At 42.5% G+C, this 27,192-nt stretch overlaps 1 protein-coding gene across 1 annotated transcript in view; it reads left to right on the top strand.

The window, feature by feature from the left end:
- Positions 1 to 602: 602 nt before the first annotated feature.
- The window catches only part of LOC119928541 (disintegrin and metalloproteinase domain-containing protein 32-like), a 56,538-nt gene continuing 29,948 nt past the window's right edge, over positions 603 to 27,192 (top strand). Inside the window, exons 1-10 of the mRNA XM_038746906.1 lie at positions 603 to 695; positions 1,816 to 1,895; positions 7,412 to 7,467; positions 11,544 to 11,622; positions 13,663 to 13,739; positions 14,098 to 14,275; positions 18,000 to 18,068; positions 22,819 to 22,890; positions 23,392 to 23,558; positions 26,885 to 26,966. Coding sequence (XP_038602834.1) covers positions 638 to 695; positions 1,816 to 1,895; positions 7,412 to 7,467; positions 11,544 to 11,622; positions 13,663 to 13,739; positions 14,098 to 14,275; positions 18,000 to 18,068; positions 22,819 to 22,890; positions 23,392 to 23,558; positions 26,885 to 26,966 — 918 coding nt within the window. The 5' untranslated portion in view covers positions 603 to 637. The remainder of the gene's footprint in view (positions 696 to 1,815; positions 1,896 to 7,411; positions 7,468 to 11,543; positions 11,623 to 13,662; positions 13,740 to 14,097; positions 14,276 to 17,999; positions 18,069 to 22,818; positions 22,891 to 23,391; positions 23,559 to 26,884; positions 26,967 to 27,192) is intronic.

Below are 27,192 nucleotides of genomic sequence, written 5' to 3'. Positions count from 1 at the left end.
ATACGTACAAATATATATACGTATATACAGGATATATACATATATGCAGTGCTCGGCACACAGCGCTGAACAAATGCCATCATCATCATCATTCATTCATTCAATCGTATTTAATCAATCGTATTTATTGAGCGCCCACTGCGCGCAGAGCACTGTACCAAGGGGGCTCCCACTGAGGTTCAGGGGGCACCTAGTTTAGTACAGTGCCTTACATAGTAAGCGCTTAACGAACACCAGAATTATTATTATTATTTATTCTCCCAAGCGCTTCGTATAGTAAGCACTCAAACACCATTGATGGATTACAAATAAACTGTACAGGTGGTGGGCACCTAGGGCAGCAAGCAGGGCGACCCTAAGGGGAGGGGGCGGGTCCCTGCAGCTTTCTCCCGTATCGGCAGGGGGCGCCGCAGGCCCGCGATCCCCGGCAGATGCCGGTGACTGCCCTGGGCGCGCAGCCGCAGAGAAGGGCCTCGCGCGGAACTCGCAGTTGGTGACTAGGCGGGGAGGGGGCTCGCGGGCGGTTGGTGGCCGTTCTGGGCGCGCAGGCGCAGATGAGAGCGTCGGGCGGGACGGTTGCTTAGCGCCCCCTTGTCCTCGGCCCCGGCGCTGCAGGTGGCTGGGGCGCGGCTGCGCAATGGTGGCCTTGTTGGCCTTGGTCGCTGGCTTGGTAGCCGGGCTGGTCACTGGGCTGGGTAAGTCTCCTCGGGGCCTTGGGCAAAGCCCTACCCCAGCAGGGCTTTCGAGGAGAAGACCAAGGTATTCAGCAGACTCTAATGGGTATTAGTCAATCAGTGGTACTTATTGAGCGCTCACACTGTCCAGAGCACTGTAGTCAGCGCTTGGAAGAGTTCATCATTATTGACGATGTTCTTACTGTGTGCATGTAAGGGGCTCGCGGGGAAGATGCTTGGGAGCGTCATAATAATAATAATAATGAAAGTATTCGTTAAGCGCTTACTATGTCCCAAGCACTGGAGTAGAGAATCTGGCGCGGAGTGGGTGATGTTAGCCCGTTGGGTGAGGTGAGAAGTTTTGATGTGAAATCAGTGGGGACTGTGATCCACCAGCGGGTTGCACCGGTAGCCAGTGTTAAGCATCCCTTGCGACCCCATGGGTGGACACCCCTTCTTGCCATCCCTGCTGGGGCCCAATGTCCACACCCCATCAGGAACAGTGGAACCCGAAGCCTCCAGGATTTGCCTGGGGTAATGAGGGAGAGCTGTCAGTCGATCATATTTATTGAGCACTTACTGTGTGCAGAGCAATGTACTAAGTGCTTGGGAGAGGACAATACAGTCAATCAATCAATCAATCAATTGTATTTATTGAGCGCTTACTGTGTGCAGAGCACTGTACTAAGCGCTTGGGAAGTACAAGTTGGCAACGTATAGAGACGGTCCCTACCCAACAGTGGGTTCACAGTCTAGAAACAGAGTTGGTAGATGTGTTCCCTACCCACAATGAGCTTACAGTCAGGAGACAGACATTAATATAAATAAGTAAATTACAGCTATGGGCAGAAGTGCTATGCAAGCAGCTGCTAATACACCCTTACTTGAAAAGTAGTGGAGGAAGAGAGTTGCAGAAATCTTGTCAACACAAGGTGTGGTGCGGGCTAGAGTGTTAAAAAAATTTGAAAGAGTAGAGATGAGGAAATAGAAGGCCAAGGGAATGAAGTTAGGTGGGTCTGGTGAGGCTGATTCACAGGTCATTTTGAAATGGGAAAGCTGGGTGATGTGGAGGGAAATCAAAGAATTGGCAAGTATTGCGTTGAAAATAGAAAGAGGTAACAAAAAGTTTTGTTTATTCCAGATTCCAAAGAAAAATTTCTGCAAATCACAATTCCAACGAAGATTCTGTCAAATACAAGTGACGATGCAAAACTACAACATGTAATTAAGAAGCAGAATTTTTCAGAGCTAATGTCAAGTTTACTGATATCTTGAGGGTTTTTTTTAATATTTATTGTGCACCATAGGAGCGTTGTGCTAGAAATCATTAGGCTGCATTGTTTAAATCACTTGTTGGTAAATCAACAGGTTTTTGGGGGAGAGGGGAAGAAAGATATGATGTAATTTTTCAGGCACCCAAACCAAGAAAACCCTAAATCCTAGTTTTGACGAATCAAAAAAAAAAGTGATCTAAACATTGGCCTAGTTAATCATTTGCATAAGTTTTGCTCCGCTTCCTGCTGCTTGTACCATATGAATCACCGTTCCTCATCTTCTCAAATTCTTTCACTCACAAAGACACCACCTGTGGACCACCACCTCCACAGAAAGAGCCACATTCCCAGATCATCAGAGATAACTTATGCATTCATTCACTCTTATGTAGACCTTGGGACTGAAAAGATTTCTAGACAGTGAGCCTGTTGTTGAGTAGGGATTGTCTCTGTTCCTGAATTGTACTTTCCAAGCGCTTATTACAGTGCTCTGCACACAGTAAGTGCTCAATAAATACGATTGAATGAATGAATATCCATTCCAGGTGGACAAATCAAGAAAAATAGTATAGAAGAGCTTTATAGTGTGATTTTTAAAATGTTTTCTTGGGACCAAATCTTTTTCCAGAAAGTAGAAGATGATGGAAGAGTTTCAAATTACAGACAACTTTGCAGGAAGAAATGTAGGATAGTTTAATAACCCCTAGCAAGTGTGCCAGGGCTAGAGTGGCATTTCATCCTACCTGCCCTGCCACCTTCCAACAGCAAGGCTGGTATCACTCCCAATTTGTGGGAACCAACCAGTCAATCAGTGGTATTTGTTGAGTGCTCACGGTGTGCAGGACATAGTATTAAGGTATTAACCACTAGCATTCCTTCCTCTGGGAAACACTACTGGTACTTTCCCTTGTTTCTATGGCCTCCCTTAACTACCTACAGCTCAACTGAGGCAACATGGACACCTTATTTTCTGCCACAAATAAAATGCTGGAGGCAAGAACATACCTTGGCCATTTTCTAGCTTTTCCTCTTGATTTCACAGTGAAATATAAGAATATTAATGAGGCTTGTTTAGTTCATTACTCAGTGTGCTAAATGACAATCCTAGTCACTTGCCTACAAATAGCACAACCCTCTAAACATTTATCACAACCAAAAATTTGGTAACCCAGTTTTCTGAATATGCACACGCTAGGTATCTAAGCATGGGGACTTCCATTTTTCAGAGCAGTAATTGCCTGCAGCCAGTCAATCAATGGCATTTATTGAGTGCTGACTGTGTGCACAGTTTTGTACTAAGTTCTTGGAGAGTATAATGTAACAGAGTTGCTAGATATAAGCTTAAAGTCTAGAGATGAGTTTACAGTCTAGAGAGCAGCTTACACTCTGCCCTAAATTTGAAACTCCTGATGCTCTCATATTGCCTCTGAAGTGACATTAGGGTCATTTGAGATGGATTTGTTCAACCCCAGGGAGATAATTTGAGTTCCTTAAAGGGTTGGAGAGCTGTGTGGCCTAGTGGAAAGAGCACAGGCCTAGGAGTCAAAAGGACCTGGGTTCTAATCCTGACTCCATCATTTGTCTGTTGTGTGACCTTAGGCAAGGCACTTAACTTCTTTCTGCCTCAGTTATGACATCTGTAAAATGGGGATTAAGACTGTGAGCCCTATGTGGGTCAGGGACTATGTCCAGCCTGATTCGCTTGTATCTATCCCAGTGCTTAGTACAGAGCCCAACATGTAGTAAGTGCTTAGCAAATGCCATTTAAAAAAAACAACAAACCTCTGGGGTCCCAGGAGTTTTTCTCCTATTGCTCCTATAACAGAGTTCCTGCATCCTCTCTTTAAAAGAAAAACAGACCTGTTAAGGTAGTGTACCATCTCCAATAAAAGGAGAAAATTCAATTATCTAAAATATTGAAGTATTTTTTAATGGCATTTTTAAGTGCTTACTATATGACCTTGGGCAAAGCACTCTATGCCTCAGTTCCCCCATATTTAAAATGGGGATAAAATACTGTCCCTCCTTACCCCTTTGACTGAGGCCCATTTGGGATAAGGTACCATATCCATTCTGATTATCCTGTATCTGCCTCAGCCTATGACACCATGCAAATAAGTTCTCTTAGGTACCATTTGTGGAAATTTCAAAAGCAATATCTAGGTCAATAGGATTTATTGAACACATGCAGTGTGCACATGACCATTCTAGTTTCCTGGGGAACATACAGAACAAGGAGGAGATTAGATTTCTACCCTCATTATAATTTCTATTCTGATGGAGGAGACAGTTGATAGAGATTGATAAAAATCAATCAATCAATCAATCAATCAATCGTATTTATTGAGCGCTTACCATGTGCAGAGCACTGTACTAAGCGCTTGGGAAGTACAAATTGGCATCACATAGAGACAGTCCCTACCCGATAGTGGGCTCACAGTCTATAAGGGGGAGACAGAGAACAGAACCAAACATACCAACAAAATAAAATAAGTAGGATAGAAATGTACAAGTAAAATAAATAAATAAATAAATAAACAGAGTAATAAATATGTACAACCATATATACATATATACAGGTGCTGTGGGGAGGGGAAGGCGGTAAGGCGGGGGGATGGAGGGGGGAGAGGGAGAGGAAGGAGGGGCTCAGTCTGGGAAAGCCTCCTGGAGGAGGTGAGCTCTCAGCAGGGCCTTGAAGGGAGGAAGAGAGCTAGCTTGGCGGATGGGCAGAGGGAGGGCATTCCAGGCCCGGGGGATGACGTGGGCCGGGGGTCGATGGCAGGACAGGCGAGAGCGAGGTACAGTGAGGAGATTAGTGGTGGAGGAGCGGAGGGTGCGGGCTGGGCAGTAGAAGGAGAGAAGGGAGGTGAGGTAGGAGGGGGCGAGGTGATGGAGAGCCTTGAAGCCCAGGGTGAGGAGTTTCTGCCTGATGCGCAGATTGATCGGTAGCCATTGGAGGTTTTTGAGGAGGGGAGTGATATGTCCAGAGCGTTTCTGGACAAAGATAATCCGGGCAGCAGCATGAAGTATGGATTGAAGTGGAGAGAGACACGAGGATGGGAGATCAGAGAGAAGGCTAGTGCAGTAGTCCAGACGGGATAGGATGAGAGCTTGAATTAGCAGGGTAGCGGTTTGGATGGAGAGGAAAGGGCGGATCTTGGCAATGTTGCGGAGCTGAGACCGGCAGGTTTTGGTGACGGCTTGGATGTGAGGGGTGAATGAGAGAGCGGAGTCGAGGATGACACCAAGGTTGCGGGCTTGTGAGACGGGAAGGATGGTAGTGCCGTCAACAGAGATGGGAAAGTCAGGGAGAGGACAAGGTTTGGGAGGGAAGACAAGGAGCTCAGTCTTCGACATGTTGAGCTTTAGGTGGCGGGCGGACATCCAGATGGAGATGTCCTGAAGGCAGGAGGAGATGCGAGCCTGGAGGGAGGGGGAGAGAGCAGGGGCAGAGATGTAGATCTGGGTGTCATCAGCGTAGAGGTGATAGTTGAAGCCGTGGGAGCGAATGAGGTCACCAAGGGAGTGAGTGTAGATTGAGAACAGAAGGGGACCAAGCACTGAACCTTGGGGAACTCCCACAGTAAGAGGATGGGAGGGGGAGGAGGAGCCTGCAAAAGAGACTGAGAAAGAACGACCGGAGAGATAAGAGGAGAACCAGGAGAGGACGGAGTCTGTGAAGCCAAGGTCAGATAACGTGTTGAGGAGAAGGGGGTGGTCCACAGTGTCAAAGGCAGCTGAGAGGTCGAGGAGGATTAGGACAGAGTATGAGCCGTTGGATTTGGCAAGCAGGAGGTCATTGGTGACCTTTGAGAGCGCAGTTTCCGTGGAATGAAGGGGACGGAAGCCAGACTGGAGGGGGTCGAGGAGAGAGTTGTTGTTGAGGAATTCTAGGCAGCGCGTGTATAGTAAGCATGAGAGAATAGATATAAGAAACTGTTATTAATAAATGACGAATTAGTCACCAAATAAATACAACAAGCAGTGAGGTGGCTGAAGGAATGGTCTGCCTGGAACATTAGGAGATTAGTTAGGGAATGCCTCTGGAGGAAGTGATTTTTTGAGGAAGGCCTTGAAGGTTGTGGTTTGGCAAAACTGACAAGCAAGGGCATTTCAGGTTGGGAAAAAGCATGTTTAATGGGTCAGGGGCAGGAGGATCTAGAACAGAGATAAATGAAAAGTTTACTTGGGAGGAATAAGAGTATGAACTGAGTTGTAGCAGAATAAAATAGATGGATCAGAGGGGGTCCACTGGCATTGTTTTAATTTTACTTTAGGCTTGAAGTGGTGGGGAGCCTTTGGAAATTCTTGAGGAGGGAAGTCATGTGTTCCAATTAGCATTTATAAAAGTTGTTACATTCATTCATTCAGTCGTATTTACTGAGCACTTACTGTGTGCAGAGCACTGTACTAAGCGCTTGGGAAGTACAAGTTAGCAATATATGGAGACGGTCATGCAACAGTTTGGGTGTAAACTGAAGAAAGGAGAGGCTATAGGCAGGGAGACCAGTTTATTCAGTGAGGGACTGTCTCTCCACTTATGCATGCAAGAGCCATCTGGACATAAGTGCTGTTTGGGTCAAGAGCAGTGGTTAAGGACAACAGGTGTTACTACCTTAGTGCAGATTCCTTACACTTCTGTTTGAGATGAGTACAGAAGCATACGTGAGAGGAAGAGGGGAGCAAGGAGAACTTTTTTTTTCTCCTTTGTTTCCAGGGGGTGTATTCTCCAGAGTTGGAATGGGGAAAATCAGAGTCAAATGAAGTCTTCTAGAATTACAGATTTCTTTGGCCACTGCTGAGGAGGCAAGCTCAAGTTTCAATAGACTATTTCATCTACAACAGTGTACAGTTTTGAGTAACCATGGTTTTCTGGGCCTGTGGATAAATTGCCATCTTTCACTTCAAAATGGGGACACTCCCACTTTGGCACTGGGATCACCATGTGCTTTTCCAGTCCTGGATTGGTAGCAGTTCATTAGCATTACCCAGAGAACTTAAGTATACAGTTACAGTTAAGTTTACTATGTACCAATTTCAGAATAGAAAATGAGAGTGTCAGCCCATACTGAAGGTAGCAAGTCAGAGTGCAGCTGCCTTGAAACAGGTGTATAATGCTTTATTTTATTTTCTCCAAACTTACTTGAATTTCATCTCACTTGTAGAAGAGAGGCAATCCTGGGGATACCAACTGCAGGTGCTTAATGAAATCATAAACTGGTGTGGGAAAACCTGGGCCTGCTTTTTTAAAAAAAAAATCAGCAAGGAGCCATGCATTGTTTGCTTCATCATACTTTGAGTTATCTGGCAATTACAAAAGTCCATATGGAAAAAGTCTTAAATATTAAATACTCTTATAACATTTGAATGTTTGTATTGGAATTGTAAATGGAAAAATTACATGTTATGATAAATCACTGACATTCCTTCTCACCTTTTGTCGTTGGGATGCATTTGGTATAGGTGTCTTATGTCATAACAGTAGGAGAGACGCCTTACACCATTCACCTCCAGCAAAAGTAAGTGAATGCTTTTATTCCTTGTATTTGGGGTTCATTTTGTGAATGATCATTCACTAAGAATGGGGTGTTTAAGTCTAGAAACCAGCCAAATGTCTTACTTGTCTAAGATACTCTGATTTTTAGAGATTGTTTCCAGAGTTCCAGGAAATCTTTTGGGAATAGTAATAAAGGTAATATTTGGAGTCTCTGCCTGTCTAAATAGTATGAACATCTTTCGTCCCTTCCAGGAGCAGCATTCTCTACCCCTTTTATATACACAAGGGAGTCCCCTATGCAACCTAGAGCAGGATATCAAGTTGTCAACAGCATTCGGATTTTAGCTCATACAAGAGTTTATCAAGTTGCTTAAGTGTAAACCAATCTCATAAAACAATCTCACCTCTATGAAGTCTTTTGTAATCACTGGGAGAGAACCCAAATTTCTCTCACTGACTAATATCCAGCTTCCATAACTACTCCTTCACTCACCATACTATAGGGACACAGTATTCATTCATTCATTCATTCATTCATTCAACCGTATTTATTGAGCGCTTACTGTGTGCAGAGCACTGTACTAAGCGCTTGGGAAGTACAAGTTAGCAACATATAGAGATGGTCCCTACCCAACAGCGGGCTCACAGTCTAGAAGGGGGAGACAGCCAACAAAACAAAACATATTAACAAAATAAAATAGAATAAATATGTACAAGTAAAATAAATAAATATTTATTGAGCACTTACTGTGTGCAGAGCCTGTAAATAATGATCCGTATTCTCCTGCTCCCTGGATGGGTTAGGGGTCAAACAAAACTTCTGGCCTCCTGTAGCTTACAAGGAAAGAATGGATTTAGTGCTAATATAGCATTTTGTTGACTTATTTTATGTACGTGCTGTTTGAGTCCATTTATTCTGTTGAAGATTGTAGGCTCCCCAAGAATCAAGTCTATTGTAATAATAATAATAATAAGGATAACATTTATTAAGCACTTACTATGTGCAAAGCACTGTTCTAAGTGCTGGGGAGGTTATAAGGTGATAAGGTTGTCCCATGGGGGGCTCACAGTCTTAATCCCCATTTTACAGGTGAGGTAACTGAGGCCCAGAGAAATTAAGTAACTTGCCCAAAGTCACATAGCTGACAATTGGCGGAGCCAGGATTTGAACCCGTGACCTCTGACTCCAAAGCCCAAGCTCTTTCCATTGAGCCATGCTGCTTCTCTCTGACAGTTTTGGCATAGGGCCATGTTTGTCAATTAGGAGTAGTCATTGAGTGCCTAATGTGTAAAGAGTACCAAACTGAGCTTTTGGGAGAGTTTGATAGAGATAATAGATTTGATCCCTGCACCGATGGACCTTAAAGTCCTTGTAAGTAAATGACAGATAGGACAAAAAGGAGGAATATGTACATGGAATAGAATGGAATATGCAAGCAATGTACCTAGGTGCTTAGGGGGCTTGGAAGTGCTGAGTGGCAGTTATGGGACTATCAACTGAGGAGATTAGAAATTAATTGGGCAAGGTCTCCAGAAGACATGATTTTTGAGGAGCTTTGATGATAGGGAGAGCAGTGGTCTGTCATATGTAAAGGGGGGAGAGTTAGGTCCAGGTAGATAAGCCGCAGGCTGGCAGTAGGAGAGGTGAGAATGAGGTTCAGTGAGGTTAACTTGGGAGGAACCAGAAGTGCCAGCGAGACTGTAATGGGAGAAGACAGTGGAGGCATGGAAGGGAGAGAGCTGACTGAGTGCTTTAAAGCCAACAGTCAGGAGTTTCTGTTTGATTTTGAGTAGTGGGGAAACACCTGCACAATGATGTTTAAAATCAAATGATTTGGCTGTAGCATGAAATATGGACTAGAGAGAGGGGAGTTTTGAAGCAGGGAGATCCGTGAGAAAGCTGATGCAGTGGTCAAGCTGTAATATGCTAAGTGACTGGCCATTTGGATGGATAGGAAGAGGCTCTTCCTGGAAATGAGGAAAAGCCAACAAGATTTGGTGACGGACTGAATATAGAGGTTGAAAGAGAGGGAGGAGGCAAAGATAATGCCTGGGTTGTGGGCTTCAAAGATGGGGAGGATGGTGCTGATGTCAACTCTTAGGAAAGCGGAGTTGGACCAACTGAGCTCCAAGTGCTGGCAGGACAGTTCATCCATTGTAAAGAGATCCTGGAGGCAGGAAATGTGCGGTGGTAGAGAAGGAAGAGCAGTCAGGGCTAATGTGGTAGATAATAGTAATAATAATAATTATGGTATTACTTAAGTGCTTACTATGTGCTAAACACTGTTCTAAGTGATGGAGTTGATACAGGGTAATCACGTTGTCCCACATGGGGCTCACAGACCTAATCCCCATTTTACAGATGAGATAATTGAGGCACAGAGAAGTAAAGCAACTTACCCAAGGTCACACAGCAGACAAGTAGCAGAGCAGGTATTAGAACCCACGTCCTCCGACTCCCAAGCCCATGCTCTTGCCACTGGACCATGCCGCTTCTTAGGAATCTTCCATGTAGATATTTGAGTCTGCCATGTAGAGGTGGTACTGGAAGCCATGGGAGCAAATTTGAGCTCCCAAAGGTAGTGAGTGTAATGTGAGAAGAGAAGAGGACCCTGAACAGAGCCTTGATCCTCTAGATTGTAAACTCATTGTGGGCAGAGGATGTGTCTGTTATATTGTATTCTCCCAAGCACTTAATACAATGCTCTGCACACAGTAAGTGCTAAGTATGATTAATTGATTGATGTAAGCATGGGAGGCAGAAAAATAGCCAGTGAACTTGATTGAGAAGGATCAATGAGGAGATAGCTTTGCCAGGAAAACTAGGATTGGTAAAATCAAGGAGAAGTGGCCTTCTTTGTCAAAGGCAGCTGAGAGGTCGGGGGAGGTTAGGACACAGAGTCAATTAGAATTGGCAAGAAAGCGGCCTCAGTGGGGTGAAGGGACTGGAAACCAGCTTAAAGAAAGAAGGTCAAGAAGGAAGTTGAAGAAGTGGAGGCATACATCTTAGAGAAGCAGTAGAGGAGCAGCATGGGTCAGTGGAAAGAGCACGGGCTTGGGAGTCAGAGGTCATGGGTTCTAATCCTGGCTCCTCCACTTGTCAGCTGTGTGACTTTGGGCAAGTCACTTAACTTCTCTGTGCCTCAGTTACCTCATCTGTAAAATGGGGATTAAGACTGTGAGTCCCATGTGGGACAACCAGATTACCTTGTATACCCCCCAGTGCTTACAGCAGTGCTTGGCACATACTAAGTGCTTAACAAATATCACTGTTATGTTATTATTATGTATACAACCAGTTTGAGGAGTTTGGGCAGTAATGGGAGTCAGAAGGCACACAGTAAGCGCTCAATAAATACGATTGATTGATTGAACAGTGGTTTTTGATGATACTGAGGATCCCTGCTCCTTGGAGCTGACATTCTAAGGCAGACACAGACATTCAGTTGGACAGTGAATTAAGAATAAAAAGAAGCAAGTTTCCAGTTTGGCAGATGATGTAATGGAGGCTTCTGGCAGGACGAGACTTGAACTTACTTTATAATTACGCTGGTCAGACCTGACTCTTAACCAGAATTTGGGGCTTGCAGGCATCTCCATTCTCAAGAAGGTCAGGTAACAAACTCTTAGCATATTTTTTATAAATTTCATATAGATATAGTGTTAGTGGGTTATTCCATTGGGGCAGGAATAAAGGCCCAAGCTTAGGGTGTAAAATAAGTCAGGAAAAGGAATCTGGTCAGTTAGAAGGGAGAGGGAGGGTGAGAAATACTCACACAGAAACCCCCCAACACGCACATATTCATACATAGTAGGGTGGGCTCAGCTGCACCCCTCACCATGCTTCTCTGCTTCTGATTGTGGGCTTCAGATCATGGTTTTGACATGGCTGTTGTAGTTTCAGGCATCTTAAATAGCTAGGAACTAACACATCTGACCATAAACTAGGGTTTCAGACAATCTTGGGGTTGGATTTTCATGTTTGTGTAGCTAAAGCCTCAGGATGTATTTTAAAATAAGTGTGGGCTCATTTAGGTGTTCAGAAAGTAGTAATGGCATTTTGTTAATTAATATTGCCTTCTCTTTTTTGATCTATAGAATATTTCTTCCGGAAAACTTTGTGATTTATATGTATAACCAAGAAGGAGCTTTGAATTCTGGTTCCTCGCATATTGAGGTGAGATTTAGTTTTTATGACTTGTACATTTATTTATTTGGTCTTTTATCACTTTATACTTCCTTTCATAGGAAGCCAATCCTCTGATGTAGTTTCAACTGCTACCTATGCAAAAAATAACCTCCCAAATTTAATTTCATGCTCTCACTCTCCCCTGCACTTCACTGTCATATTTTATCTTGTCAATTGGACATATCCTCTTGCAACCTTTCCCTCCCCTCCCATTTTTGAGTCCCACAGGCATTTGGAATCCTAGGACAGATTTGGCCAGAGACTTCTCTAGGCCCCCAAACTGGTCTTGGGCCCTCTGCTCCTCTGCCCAGTCCATGCTTGGTGATTATCAATCCTATGTCTCCCACTGCTGCCCTTCCTGCCTCTACTGCCAGGGCCTTCTGAATGGCCGGCATATCAGCCCTGGGCCTTCCATTCATCCACTGCAGTGGCCTTGTATCACCTGGAGACCTCCCTCACCCCACAGTCTGCACCCTGCCCTGTGCCAGTCCCGGGCCCTCCACCCAGAAACCACTCCGAGTCCAGCAGTGATTTTGATTTGTCTGAAACCTACCCAGTACCAGCATCTTGGAGAGGAAGAAGAAGGGGAAGGATATCAGACTCTAGCGAGCATGCTTATGCAACATGCATCATAATGGGCCGGGGTGGGGATTAGTCACACGTGAAATGGCCAGAAACCTGAGGTCAAACGTACCCATCCTGCTTCATATCGTGCATGGTGCTTCTACTGACTCATCTCAGGGTTGGAGACAGCCCAAGGCCTGCTCTGCCTCCATGCCTGTAGATTTCTTGCAATGTCACCGGGAAATGGTTGGGACATCAGCTTTCCAATGGCCTCTAGTGCCTGCTTCCCGTGGCTCCCACCGCTCTTTCCCCAGGTCTGTGAGCTGGCTCACCCTTTCACCTGGTATGAAGAGGGCTTTGGGTTATGGCACTTAATTTCAGGATTTTTGTCTACCAGAGATAGGACTCATTGACACTCATTCTTTGTACAGACATGCTCAAATTGAGCAGCCCTACAACACACGAGAAGCAGCATGTCCTAATGGAGAGAACAAGAGCCTGGGAAGTCAGAAGGACCTGGGTTCTAATCCTGGCTCTGCCACTTGTCTGCTGTGTGATCTTGGGCAAGTCACTTAACTTCTCTTTGTCTCAGTTTCTTCATCTGTAAATGGGGATACCTATTCTCCCTCCTACTTAGACCTTGAGCCCCATACGGGACAGGGACTGTGTCCAACCTAATTAACTTGTATTTACCCCAGCACTTAAAACAGTGTTTGACACATAGTGTGCACTTAACAATTGCCATTTTTTTTCAAAAAAGCACACACATACGCAAACACATCCACATACATTTTTGGTTTTTCTTTCTCTTATTTTCTCCGGACTTTTCCTGATGAAGTTAAATAGCAAAACAGTCCTGTGAATAGAAAAGGGCAGGTATTTTCTCCCCATTTTACATAGAAGGAAAGTGAGACATAGGAGGTTAACTGACTTGCTTGAGCTACAGCAGACAGTGGAAGAGATGGGGTTACATTCCAGGATTACAATTCCAGGATGGGATTACAATCTCTCAGGCACATGATATTTTCACTTGTTTATGCTGCCTATCCCAGGTTCTGTATTTTTTTTTTTTTGGTATTTGTTAAGTGTTTACTATGTGTCAAACAGTGTTTAATAAGTTATAAGTTATAAGTGTAATAAGTTATAAGTTAATTAGGTAGGACACAGTCCCTGTCCCGCTTGGAACTCACCATCTAAATTGGCGGGAGAACAGGTACTTAATCTCCATTTTACAGTTGGGGAAACTGAGGCACAGAGCAGTTAAGTGACTTGCCTAAGGTAATATGGCAAGCATTTGGCAAAGCCAGAATTAGAACCCACGTCCTTCTGACCCCCAGGCCCATGCTCTGTCCACTAGGCTGCACTGCTTCTGTAAAATACAGTAAGTCAGATGATAAAGATACTTACTGGATGTTCAGTTTACATGCAAGTAACCCATCTATTTGCTTTTTTCCACACCCTCAGACTCATTGTCACTATCAAGGATATATTGATGGTTTCCCAAATTCACTTGCCACGTTGAATACGTGTTCTGGACTCAGGTAAGTAATTCTCTCTTATTTACTAATTCCTTTGTATAGCTAGTTTCCTACCTAAAAGGTTGGATGCATAAACTAGAGGTGGTTTTCTTATGGGGAGGTAGGACCTTATCCAGGCAGCTGGATTCTTATTGGGCTCCTTGCGGCTCCCTTTGTTGTAGATCTGGGCCTTTCAACCCTACTAGGGTTGCAGTTGTAGCTCTGTGAAGGTTGGGTTTTCAACTCCTAATATGGTAGAAGTGAAGGCCCCACCAAAGTAGGCCAATCCTTTGGAATCCTAAGACTCCTTTCATAGCCAAGTTAGAATTTCAGATTAAAGATTTTATATGACATTGAAAAATCTCCATGTTTAATCTTTCAGGGGACTATTGCAGTTTGAAAATGTCAGTTACGGAATTGAACCTCTCGGGTCTGCAGCAGGATTTGAGCATCTTATTTATCAAGTGAACAATGAAAACACAGATCTTGCTCTCCTAGCAGAAAATAACTCAGCCATTGTATCAAATGTACTGACTTATAAAGGTCTTTTAAGTGTAGAAGTAAGTAAATAGTCTATGTCTAAGTAATTAGGATTCAGATTTCATCTCCTCAAAAAATAATTTTATTATTAAAAATGAGAATTCTAATGCCTAAATTTTGGCCTGAAACCTCATTTCTTTATTTCCTCCCTTTGCCAATTTCCAGTCTCCTTTTCCAGGTCTAGCTCCCTTATGTCACAATGTGTTTTTATGCCACCAATTGCATATTTACTGGGGAAGTTGAGGGAAGAGGTGAGAGAGGAGGAGAGAGGAGATTGCCATGATTGGCTCTTAATGGCTTTTTACATCAGAGTGTGCTAGCCCCCACAACTATAGAATTTCGTCCTCACCTTGTTTGCTTGGTTTTGGGCAGAGAAAAATATTCCCTGGGGATAAATACCTCCTGAACTTCCTCTCTTACGTAACACCTGATTGCCCCCAAACTCCCATTAATTGGGTGTAGCTGGAGAAGCAGCATGGCCTAGTGGCTAGAGAATGGGACTGGGAGTCAGAATGGGCCTGGGTTCTAATCATGACTCCGCCATCATTGTCTGCAGTGTGATTTTGGGCAAGTCACTTCTCTTTTCTGTGCTTTAGCCCCTCATCTCTAAAGTGGGGATTAAGACTGTGAGCCCCGTGTGGGACAGGGACTGCATCCAATCCGATTTGCTTATATTCACTCCAGCACTTAGTGCAATGCCTTGCACACAGTAAGAGCTTAACAAATACTATAATTATTATTTTGATTACTATTATTAACTGATGCCCAAGTCCGTATATAAAGAGATGTGAACAGTCACCAGCCTTCCTTGTTCTGAATTGTTTGGAGGTAGGGCAAAACAGTGTTACTTGGTTTGAATCGGGAATCTTTCAGGACTCTGGTTATTTAAATTAAGGTCCATTGGTTTGAACCAAGGGGTCTTGCCTTTGACTGGGAGTAACCAGGTTCCAGTAAAGGAGCACTGCAGGTGTGCAGTACCCTACAGGTATCAGGACCCCTCAGAAAGATACTGCAGCTCTTGTGAGAGAAAATTGCCATCTTGGAATGCTGTTTTCACATCTAGACCTGACTAATAACCTTGGTATCTGTGGAAAGATTATTTGTGGTTTCTTTTATGCCCATTTTATGCACACATGACATGGTTGGCTCATTACTGGGCTGCTGTTTCTTCACTGGCTGCTCAGACCCTCACATTCTTTGACATCAGGAAGAGAATGAGCAGAAGGAAAACTGTTATCTAAGAGCTTGCCCCAGAACCAGATTCTTTTTGAGTGGGAAGATTGCATACCACTTCCAACAGATTATTTTGACTTGACAAGAGAAAAAAAAATTTTGGCAAGAAATCACCTGTCAATATAGCTTTCAAACTTTTTTTTAAACTCTTCTTTGCTTGAAGCCAGTTAAGATAATGGAAGTTTTGACCTAAAACTGGTTTATTTCCTGAAAAGCCGTTTTTTACAAGCATATAAAGATAGCATCTAGGTATAGTTTCTGTCTCCTTGTTTTTCTTTTTCTGTTTTCTTTTTCTCTTTTCTCAGCATTTAAAATATGTGTGTGTGCCGAAATCCTACTGGGACAACAAATTCTGTTATTCCATAAAGGTCAGCACATGTGCACCTTGTGCTGTATGTGCATAACTCTTCCATCACCTGGTTAGTTACAGATATCCATAATTCATTTATTAAATCCATAATTTATTCATATCTGTAATGTATTTGATCCATAATTTATTTATATTAATGTCTGTTTCCCTCTCTAGATTTTAAGCTCATCATGGACAGGGAATGTGTCTATTGTTGTACTCTTCCAAGTGCTTAGTACAGTGCCCTGCACACAATAGTGCCTAATAAATGCCATTGATTGACTGATTGATTGATTGGCTTGGAAGTGAGTCCAAGCCGCACTAGGCCTGCCATGAGCATCAAACCTGGTAGGGATTAAGGGTGGACATTTGCTTGGGTTCCAGCTGGACCGTCCTCTGTCCGGGACTCTGTGTGTTGGCGTGGCAGGGTTGGCAAAGGAGTGTCGGGTGTTCATGGATGCCCTTGTACTGGACTCCCCCTGTAGACTGTGAGCTCATTGTGGGCAGGAATGTGCCTGTTTGTTGTTATATTGTACTCTCCCAAGCGCTAAGTACAGTGCTTTACACACAGTAAATAGTCTATAAATATGATTGAGTGAGTGAATGTACTTACCTACTCTCCTTAGACTTGGCTGCAGTTTGGATGGGACCCTTGGGCCATTTTGACACTTTACTGCATTGACTCACCCAGGTTGGTTGGTAGCAGGGGATTGATATCTAAATATCTAAAAGTTCTCCTTACAAGAGTCTTGCATGTACTTGAGAAAGAACCCATGTGTTTTAGAGAACCCATACCTATGTTCTGGTTTGTTACACAAAAGTGAACTTAATGGCTTAGGCTAGATTCATATAGCTCTTCCATTTAGGGCCAGTTTGGCCTGGAAGTACAGTGGAGCAGGAATTGAACAAACCACTCTGTTGGATGCACTATGCTTTCATACAAGTCCGGTTGTTCCATTGGGTTGCTGAAAGTACAAGTCTCAGTAGCCCACTAGAACAAATGAACATGAGCAAAAATATAAAAAAAATGAGCATAACACATATGAATATATCACCTATCGGGCAACTTGGATAAGGACTAGAACTGGCCACTTCTGTCTTGGGACTTAACTTGGGTCAAGCAGGGGCCAGTGCTGGAATAATGGTGAAATTTAGGCTTGTGCAGGACTGCCCGGTCCCACCCATCCCCATTCACCTGCATCTAACTCTGGGCTGTCGTACCTTAATAGAGTTCCTAACAACCATCTTTTGTTGTCCCCACAGCCCCAATTTTAATTGTCCCCATTTTGAGCCATGGAGTTGGACTTGAACACTGTATTTGAGAAGCTCCTTGTGGGCAGGAAACATTTGTATCAACTCTATTTATATTGTACTCTCCAAAGTGCTTAGTACAGTTCTCTGCACACAGTAAGCACTCAGAAAATATGATTGACTGATTCAAGGTCAACTCCATGGATCAAAATGGGGACACCAAAAGGTAGTGTAATCCAGTCCTAATCTGACTAGATTTGGTTTTGAGCTCTCCCAAACCGGACTGTAGACCTGGGAACCACAGAATAAATGAAAAGTTATGATGCCCAGAAATCAATGGAGGAATATACCATAATCGGGGAGGTTGTCATAAAAAGTTTTCCCTTGGATTTCAAGGCCATAAATGATGGCCCCAAACACTCGCTACCCACCTTCCTAATTACACCACCATTTTTAAATACTCAGGGCCTTAGCGGGTATATTTTTTTTGTGGGTGTGTGTTTGGCTAACTGAGTGGTAGGTGTCTTGTCTCCTTTTCTCTCTGTTTCTTTGTTCTGCCTCATCTCTTATCACGATCACATCCCACTTCAGCCCTTTCACATCTGCACATTTTAATAATTATTTATAGATTTAAGTTATTTATAGAATTTGCATATTTTTTCTAAGAAACTAATTAACTCATGGAAACAATTCAAAGGACTGTTTTCTATAAATCTTACAACTTAAGTACTTTTATGTTTCCTGGGGGCAGAGGGACTCACAAATATAAAACGTAAGTGCCTTCATATTGCAGAAAGTAATGGAAAGAGGAAGTGTGGAAGAAGGATTGTGCTACTGACTAGAAATGCTCTGGCATGATCTAGGCTAAAAAAATGGTAAAATGGAGTAAATTATTTTGTTTTATTTTACAGTCACAATCCGATTTTTCACAGCTATTTCCTCGCTATCTGGAAATGCATATTGTAGTGGACAAAGCTCTGGTAAGTTTCTCTTCTACAATGTCTGTAAAACTTTTCATGTAGAAGGAGTGTCACCCTTCGCCTGGGGACGGTTTCGTTTGATAATTGGCATGATGAGATAGAGAGAGGCCGAGGATGGAAAGCCTGAGTTTTATATAAAAATTATTCCGTGAGGCGAATTGAATTATTTAATTGTTTAGGCGCAATGAATTGAACTTCCATTTTGAGAGGAATGTGATTAATTAGTAATATTCGAGCTTCCCTAATGGGAGGAACACAATCATATGTTACTCGTGTGTGGGTGAGGCGGCTAGCTCTCACCCTGTGCAGTTGCTACTCGGGGAAAATTCACGTGCTTTCCCACATGGGAAGAATCCACTTACTCTCCCACATGGGAGGAATCCATTACATTACCCGTGCAAGTGGTGGGTAGCTAGCTCTCACCATGTGCTCTCCCTACATGGGAGGAATCCATTTATGTTCCCCATCTGCAGCGGGGCACCTGGCTCCACCCACAAATGCTCGGCGAGACACTCACCCGTCCTGTGGCACTTTCCTCAGTGTGTTAGTTCTGGTTGCATAGCAGGCGTCTTGCCTTCTGGGCGGAGAAAGACACGTGGGCTGCTGCTGCGGCTGCTCCAGCTGCTGCATGCCTTGGTGTTCTGCCCCCAGAAGATCAGAGGTGAGAAGTATTTATCACCTGTGCTTCTAGGCCATTCCAGCTTCCAGCCTCAGTTTATCCAATCTCTGCCATCCCCCCCCCATACCTGATTTGATTGGCATGGGGGTGAGGGACACCTTCTGTATTTGTGGCTTGGGCTATCAATCTAGCAGTTCTGGTTTTGGGGGCGGTATCCCACCCTCACTTCCAAGTTCCACCTGCTGGCTGAGGCAGCCACGAGATAGCATTTGACCTTGAGATGGCCGGTACCGCAGGGTCAACTTGGAACAGGGAAACATAAAACAGCGCTTCATTCCATGTCTATATCCAGTGAATTTTTGAGCCTGATGACAGACCTGTGGAACATGACTTGGCTGTTTTCAAAGTCCCATCAACCATACAATTCCTGCAAAACAAGAGCTGAGTATGACATTTATGCAAACAATGGAGTAAGTTGGAGTAAGAGCCAGGGTTTTTTTTTCCTATGTGTTAGAGACTTGAGTCTACAGTTTAAGAACCCACCTGAGGAGCTCCGAAGAAGCCCATGGAATGCTTGAGAGAGCCTATACTATTTCACAACCCATTGCCCAATTGCCCTTACCACTCATTACCAAGCTGAGGTCTTTTTCCAGGAATGGGAAGCTGGTTTCTTTTCAAGTACTCATTTTAAACTAATGACTAGTAATCAATCAGTCAACATAGTAAAGCTTACCTACTTTGACATTTATTAGGGGCTCAATGTTTAGGACACTGTTATTAAACACTGGGAAAATTAGATCCAGGCATGGTCTTAGGGCCATAAGTGGGCCTGTGGTGGGGAGGTAAGATGCACAGGGCAGGGGAAGAATAATGGTAAATTTGGTGAAAAAACAACAGCAATTCATTCAAATGAATTGAATGGGAAAGCCAACCTCAGAGCAGCCATACATCACTGTTGGGAGAGATTAGTCCTTTATCTCCATATCACTCTCTGTAGGGCTAGCCTTAGTCCAAACTGGCACAAACTTCCCAACATTCCCCAGCAGTTGGAAAGAGAAGCTCTTCCCCTTTACCCACCCATTGATATTTGAGAGAAAAGTGGGTAGGAGGAATTCAGGAAATATCTCTAAAAATATGGATATTATTTACCATCAAAGTAAGGTTAAAAACTAAAATTATTATTGCATTTATGCTCTTTTGCCAATATATTACTCTATCAATTTGGTGGTGTCTTTCTTTTCTTTCGCTCACTGTACTGTGATTTTTTTTGGATGTGGATCCCACTCATTAATCCAAGTTTCACTGAAATCCATTATTGGGTCAGGCTAAGTGAATGATAGAATAATATTAATATATTATAATATAAGTGAATAATAGAATCACCCACATTTCACCTGCCCATCGTTCTGAGTTGTGATGGCAGACAACAAAGCTGTGGAGGGAACCTGTAGGCAGATTACAGCCTGGTAGCCAGGCCCTGCTTTTAATGGATGTGGGTCATTCTTTTTCACCAACGCTCAGCTTCAGTGTTGCAGGGAGGAAGTTCTGAACTATGTCTGTAAGGTGACAAGGTGGTGGCCTCCTGCTTCACAGCTCTTCCAATGGCACAACCCTAGTGGGAAATGGCCCAGGTTGCTTTCCTTCTTCTTCCCTCTGTTTCTGTCATTGGATGAGCCTGACAAAAGCAGCAGTGTCTTTTTAAGGAATATAAAGAAAACCCTGCATTTTGTGTTTGACTCAGATCTACAAATTAGTTAAGTCTAATATTCTACATCAAACAAGTGGCTTTTGGAAGACTGCTGTCATTCAATTGATCATATTTATTAAGCACCTGCTGCATGCAGAGCACTGTACTAAGCACATGAGAAAGTTGGGAAATGTTTCTGTAGTGATGTACCATTAATGTATAACTTAGAGCCCAACCTGGATATTCTGAGGTCACCTTGATTGACTGACTTCCCTATCAGTTGGTGATAGTCCCTTACTAATCGAGGTCTATTTCTGATAGGAGAGTCTCCCCATTGATTAGGACTATTTATCTTTAAGGCTGTCTTTTTCATGTTATTTGGTAAACGCTCACTATGTGCCAGACACCATATAAAGCACTAGAGTAGATGCAAAATCCCCATTTTACAAATGAAGTAACGGAGGCAGAGGGAAGTTAAGTGGCTTACCCAAAGGCACACAGCAGGCAAGTGGCAGAGCCAGGATTAGAACCCAGATCCTTCTGACTCCCAGGCCTGTGCTCTATCCACTAGGCCACGCTGCTTCCTGGAGTTCTTCTTTAGCCAGTTGTGAACCCTCCAACTCTCTGGTTGGAGTCTTCTTGCAAGTCATTACTTTCATGAAGGAGGCAGTGCAGCAACTAACAGTTAGGTGGGCTCCCAGGCAAATTGGGAAAGGCAAAAGAATATAATCAGTGTACAATGGCTGAAAATGCCTCCTGAAAAATTCTGACAAAAAGCGAACTAGAAAACTCCATCTCATAAAATTGAAATTACTCCTACTTCCATCTGACCCAGTTAAGGAGTTAAACCCATGAAGACCCAGCCAGTCATGTTTGTCTTAGATTTGAAATTCAAAGGACAGGGTTGGGGTCATGACATGCCAGCTATGCAAGGGCATGGATCATGTCTTTTACTTCTGTTGGGTGCTAAGGTCAAGCTGTTTGTCAAGGTATATTCTCTGTGGATTTTTCCTGGGGCAGTAGTTCCACAGGTAAATTTCATTCATTCATTCAGTCGTATTTATTGAGCGCTTATTGTGTGCAGAGCACTGTACTAAGTGCTTGGGAAGTACAAGTTGGCAACATATAGAGATGGTCCCTACACAACAGCGGGCTCACAGTCTAGAAGGGGGGACACAGACAACAAAACAAAAAATATTAACAAAATAAAATAAATAGAATAAATATGTACAAGTAAAATCAATCAATAAATAGAGTAACAAATATGTACTAACATATATACATATATACAGGTTCTGTGGGGAGGGGAAGGAGATAAAGTGGGGGGGGGTGGGGAGGGGGAGGAGGGGAAGAAGGAGGGCGTTTCCAAGAAGTAACTGTAGAAGCACCTTTGACTTCTCAAACTAGGCAGTGCACACGGTGAACCAAATGGCTAACTCATTTTTGGCTTCCAGTATCCCCAAGGTCAATTTGGCTCTACTTAAACCCTTATGGTTCAGAACTCCATGCAATCAATCAATCAATCATATTTATTGAGTGCTTACTGTGTGAAGGGTTTTATGATAATCATAAAGAGCCCTTACTATAGTTTACCAGGAATAGTGCTCTGCACATAGTAAACACTCAATAAATTCCCTTGATGATGAACAAGGAAGATAGGTAAAGTTAATTTCATTTCAAAATTGGTGCATCATCATTCATCCTCAGACTACGGGAGAAACATTAGTCAAAAGGGAACTTTGTTGCATATATATCATGTCAATTTTAATATGAAGGACAGCTGCATACACATCCTTATACGCATTTACATAGGTATATATGCTATCTACCATTCTCTGGAGATTATTAATTTTCCCTATGTTGTGATCATCCAATTCTTGCTATGTTAATTGAGGTAAAAGGAGGTAAGAGGAAGTCTGGAAATATGTCTAAAAATACAAATAATATTTATGATTAAATAGAAGCTGAAAGCTATAATTCTTATTGCATTTAGGCTGGTTACACTATTAGTGTCTTTGTTTCTCTCACTATAATGTGATTTTTTTTTTTTTGGATGTGGATCCCACTCATTTAATCCAGGTTTCACTGTAATCCATTATTGGGTCAGGCCAAGTGGGCTACTCTGTGGATCACTAGTGGCAGTACCCTTTTTAAGGTCATTTAGTTTAGCAGTGTAGTCCACCTCCCTGCCTTCTGTCAAATCTACCCCCAAACTATCCAAAAACACATCTAGATTTCTTGAAAGAGAACAAAGTCTTATTGAGCTCCTACTATGTGTAGAATACTATATTCTTAGATTGTGAACTCCAGAGAAGGTAGATATGATCCCTGACTTCAAAATACAAATTTGGTTCTCCCTTTATTTTGGTGTATTTTATGTTTAAGAATACTTTGGTATAATGAGTTACATTTAGGTATAAAAAGTTTTTTTGTTTGTTTTTCAGTATGATTACATGGGTTCTGATACTCTGACTGTTACAAATAAGATCATCCAGATTATTGGCCTTGTCAATACAGTAAGATTTTCCTTTTATGTTTTATATTACTCTATTTAGAAAAAAATAGATGTGTAGAGATGTGTAATCTAGTAATACTATCAGATTTCTGAATAATGAATCTCTCCGTAACATGAAAGCCTGAGAAGCAGCGTGGCTCAGTGGAAAGTGCATGGGCTTTGGAGTCAGAGGTAATGGGTTCAAATCCTGGCTCCACCAATTGTCAGCTGTGTGACTTTGGGCAAGTCACTTAATTTCTCTGGGCCTCAGTTACCTCATCTGTAAAATGGGGATTAAGACTGTGAGCCCCCCGTGGAACAACCTGATCACCTTGTAACCTCCCCAGCGCTTAGAACAGTGCTTTGCACATAGTAAGTGCTTAATAAGTGCCATTAAAAATAAATTCAAAGTGAGTCTGGGTCTCCCAAAAGGCAGAATTGAGCAATTTGACTCTTGTTTCTTGTTGTTATAAAAATTTCAGAGGTTATTTGTGCATTGATTTGCTGTTTTGTTCTGTTTCAGATGTTTACCCCATTTAAAATTACTGTTGTCCTATCATCTTTGGAGTTCTGGACAGATAAAAATAAAATCTCTACAACCGGCGAGGCTGATGAATTGTTGCAAAGGTTTTTAACATGGAAACGTGACTATCTTGTCCTCCGGCCCCACGATGTGGCCTATTTACTTATGTAAGATTCATATTTCTGCCTTGACAAATATTTATTTAAGTCAGTGCTTTCGGGAGCAATCAAATTGACAGCCAACTCTCAATTTTAGAGGTCATTTTATCCTCTTTCTCTACAGCAACCTTTTGTCCATGGGTAGAAGGGTGGGGAACTGGAAAGGGAAAGGAGCATGGGGAGAAAGTAGGAAAGCCTGCAAAAATAAAGCAAAGAGAAACTTAAATCAGTGAGTATATTTTCTTTAGGAGTTCTGGTAAATGAAAAAAATTGACATGATTCGGCTAAAATTAAGTTTTTCATTGTTTGTGGATTTGTCATACTACCCCTGTGCCTACTGGCCAGATAATTGAGAGTTGGCTAAATACAGCTGTTGTTAAAAAAATAAGCTTGCTCCCCTAGAGCTATTAGCAATGTAAATGTTGAAGACAATAGACCTTTGTGTGATGTAATATTGGTTGCCAGGAATTATACTCATGTGTCTACAGAGTGGAATAGAGTTTCAGTTGTGCATCAGTCTTTTCAACTCCTCTCCCCAGCTGTAAATATGCTGATAGAATTTCACCATCAGCCATTGCCTCTAGACTGTAAACTCATTGTGGGCAGGCAGTATGTCTACCAACTCTGTTGTACTCTCCCAAGTGCTCTCCACACTGTAAGTGCTCATCAAATACCATTGATGGTGATTTCTATTCTGATTTCAGAGAAGGTAAAGGAGCCTCCTTGCTATTCAAGAATGGGGTGGAAGTCAGTCAGATTTTATCAGTGGTGATGAAAACGTGGATCTAAGGGCTATCATTAATATAGGCAATTTTCCTTCTGCACTGACCTTTTTTGATGCCAGATAATACTATATCGTATGCTGACTGAAGCAGCAAATTTAGAGAGTGAAGGAAACTCTGGAATGCTGAACTGAACTTCTTGTGTTGAGATTGGCTTGTAGGTGAGGTTGGTGAAATTGCTTGAGAAGCTGGGTAATTATTATTTTTTTGAATTTTTTGAGTGCTTACTTCATGCACACACTGTACTAAATGATAAGGATAGATACATAGATAATCATTCGGACACATTCCTTAACCCTATTGAGAGCTCACCTCTTCCTACTGGGAGCTCACCTCCTCCAAGAGGCCTTCCCAGACTGAGCCTCCTTTTTCCTCTCCTCCTCCCTATCCCCCCCACTCTACATCCTTTCCCTCCCCACAGCACCTGTATATATGTTTGTACAGATTTATTACTGTATTTATTTTACTTGTACATATTGACTATTCTATTTATTTTGTTAATGATGTGCATGTAGCTTTAATTCTATTTGTTCTGATAACTTGACACCTGTCCACATATTTTGTTTTGTTGTCTGTCTCCCCCTTCTAGACTGTGAGCCCATTGTTGGGAAGGGACTGTCTCTATATGTTGCCAACTTGTACTTCCCAAGCACTTAGTACAGTGCTCTGTAAGTGCTCAATAAATATGAATGAATGAATGAACCCATAGGGGGCTCACAGCCTAAAAATGTGTGCGTGAGGGAAGGGGGAGAAAGTGGGAAAGCCTGCAAAAATAAAGCAAAGAGAAACTTAAAGCAGTGAGTATTTTTTCTTTAGGAGTTCTGGTAAATGAAAAAAATTGACATTATTCAGCTAAAATTAGGTTTTTCATTGTTTGTGGATTTGTCATACTATCCCTGTGCTCACTAGCCAGATAATTGAGAGTTGGCTAAATACAGCTGTTGTTAAAAAATGAGCTTAAAAAGTGTGTGTGAGGGAAGGGGTTGGTAAATGCGTAAGGGAAAAAGTGAGGCTTAATGGAAAGAACATAGATGGGAAGTCAGATGATCCTAGTTCTTATCTCTGACGCTGACCTGCTGTGTGACTTTGGGCAAGTTGTTTAAGCTTTCTGAGCTCCAGTTTACTCTTTATGTAAAATGGGATAGGAGACCTGCTCTTGCTACCTCTTAGGCAGTGTGTCCTGTGTGGGATGGGGATAGTGCCTGACCTGGTCATCTACCCCAAGCCTGGAAGCAGAAGCAGCGTGGCATAGTGGCTAGAGCATGGGCCTGGGAGTCATTTCATTTCCCTTTGCCTCAGTTACTTCATCTGTAAAATGGGGATTGAGACTGTGAGCCCCATGTGGAACAGGAGCTGTGTCCAACCCGATTTGCTTGTATCCATCCCAGCGCTTAGTACAATGCACTGTTCTAAGTGCTTGTTTCCCAGATGCCAAATTATCCAGAAAAATCCCTGAAACTTTAAAAAAAGTATCTTAGGAAATTTGAAGAGGAATGTTTTATATGCTTGAAAAAAATCAATGGTTGCCCATCCATCTCCACATCAAACAAAAATACCATACCACTGGCTTAAAGACACTCAATCAGCTTGCCCCTCCTATCTTACCTTGCTGATCTCTTACTACAACCCAGCCTACGCACTTTTCTCCTCCAGCTCCATCCAACTCACTGTGTCTTGATCTTTTCTATCTTGTCGTTCACCCCTTTCCCACATCCTCCTTCTTGTCTGGAACTGCCTCCTCAGTCCTAACCAACAAAGGACCACTCTCCTCATCTTCAAAGCCCTCCTAAAATCATATTTCCTCCAAGAATCTTTCCCTGATTAAGCCCTCACTTCTCCCATATGTCCTTCCTTCTTCATTGGCTATGCACTTGGATCTATACCACTTAAGCCCTTTGATAGTCACCTCATCCCCAGCCTCATAGCACTTAAGTATGTATCCTTTTATTCTGCCAGTTCCCCTATCTGTAATTTATTTTACTGTCTTTCTTCCTTTCTAAACTGAGCTCCCTGTGATCAGGGATCATGTCTACCAACTTTATTGTATTGTACTTTCCCAAATGCTTAATTTGATGTTCTGCACACAGTTAAGTGCTCAATATATACCATTGAAGAAGATACTGTTGAGTAAGCACTCAATAAATACCACTGATTGATTGATTGACTGAAGAATTTAGAAGAACCCAAAATGTAAGCTCTTCATATTGTATTTCCCCAAGCCTTTAGTACAGTGCTGTGCATACATTAAGTGCTCAATAGATAGCATTGATTGATTTGATTGTAGGGTATTAGTAAAGTAGGAGAGTGAGTGTCAAGAGAGCAAGGGAGCCATTAGGGGGCTGAGTATTTTGGCAATGCTTCAGAAAATTTCAGATTAAAAAATTGAATATTTGAATAACTCATGTTGAAAGTGATAAAGCATATGACAGACGTAGACCTTTGTTTTTATAGTAGAGCTTTAGAAGCAGTGCTGAGTGAATTAAGAACAATAATATTTGTATTTGAACTTTTTGGGGGAAAAATATGTGAACCAAGGTATCATTTATTTTTCAGCTATCGAGATTATCCTGATTATGTGGGAGCAACGTTTCCTGGGAAGATGTGTGTTGCAAATTATGCTGCAGGAATTGTTCTGGTATGTAATTATTTGAACTTTGATAGTATCTAGTAAAATATTTTTAAATTAATTTAAAGAACAATACTTAGAACCAGTCTCTTCTTTCTTTTTCTCTCTTCCACTTTGGGGATCCCTCTCTTACCTTTCAAGTCCCATCAAATTCTGGAAGTTTAATAGTTATCAAGCATTGCAAGTTCAAGTATAACATTTTAAAGAGATTGAATGTTCATTTTGTACTGATTAA

Source organism: Tachyglossus aculeatus, chromosome 5, assembly GCF_015852505.1.
Source record: "Tachyglossus aculeatus isolate mTacAcu1 chromosome 5, mTacAcu1.pri, whole genome shotgun sequence".
Taxonomy (NCBI): domain Eukaryota; kingdom Metazoa; phylum Chordata; class Mammalia; order Monotremata; family Tachyglossidae; genus Tachyglossus; species Tachyglossus aculeatus.
The sequence above is the reverse complement of the archived record's forward strand: the minus strand, read 5'-3'. Positions and strand labels throughout refer to the sequence as shown.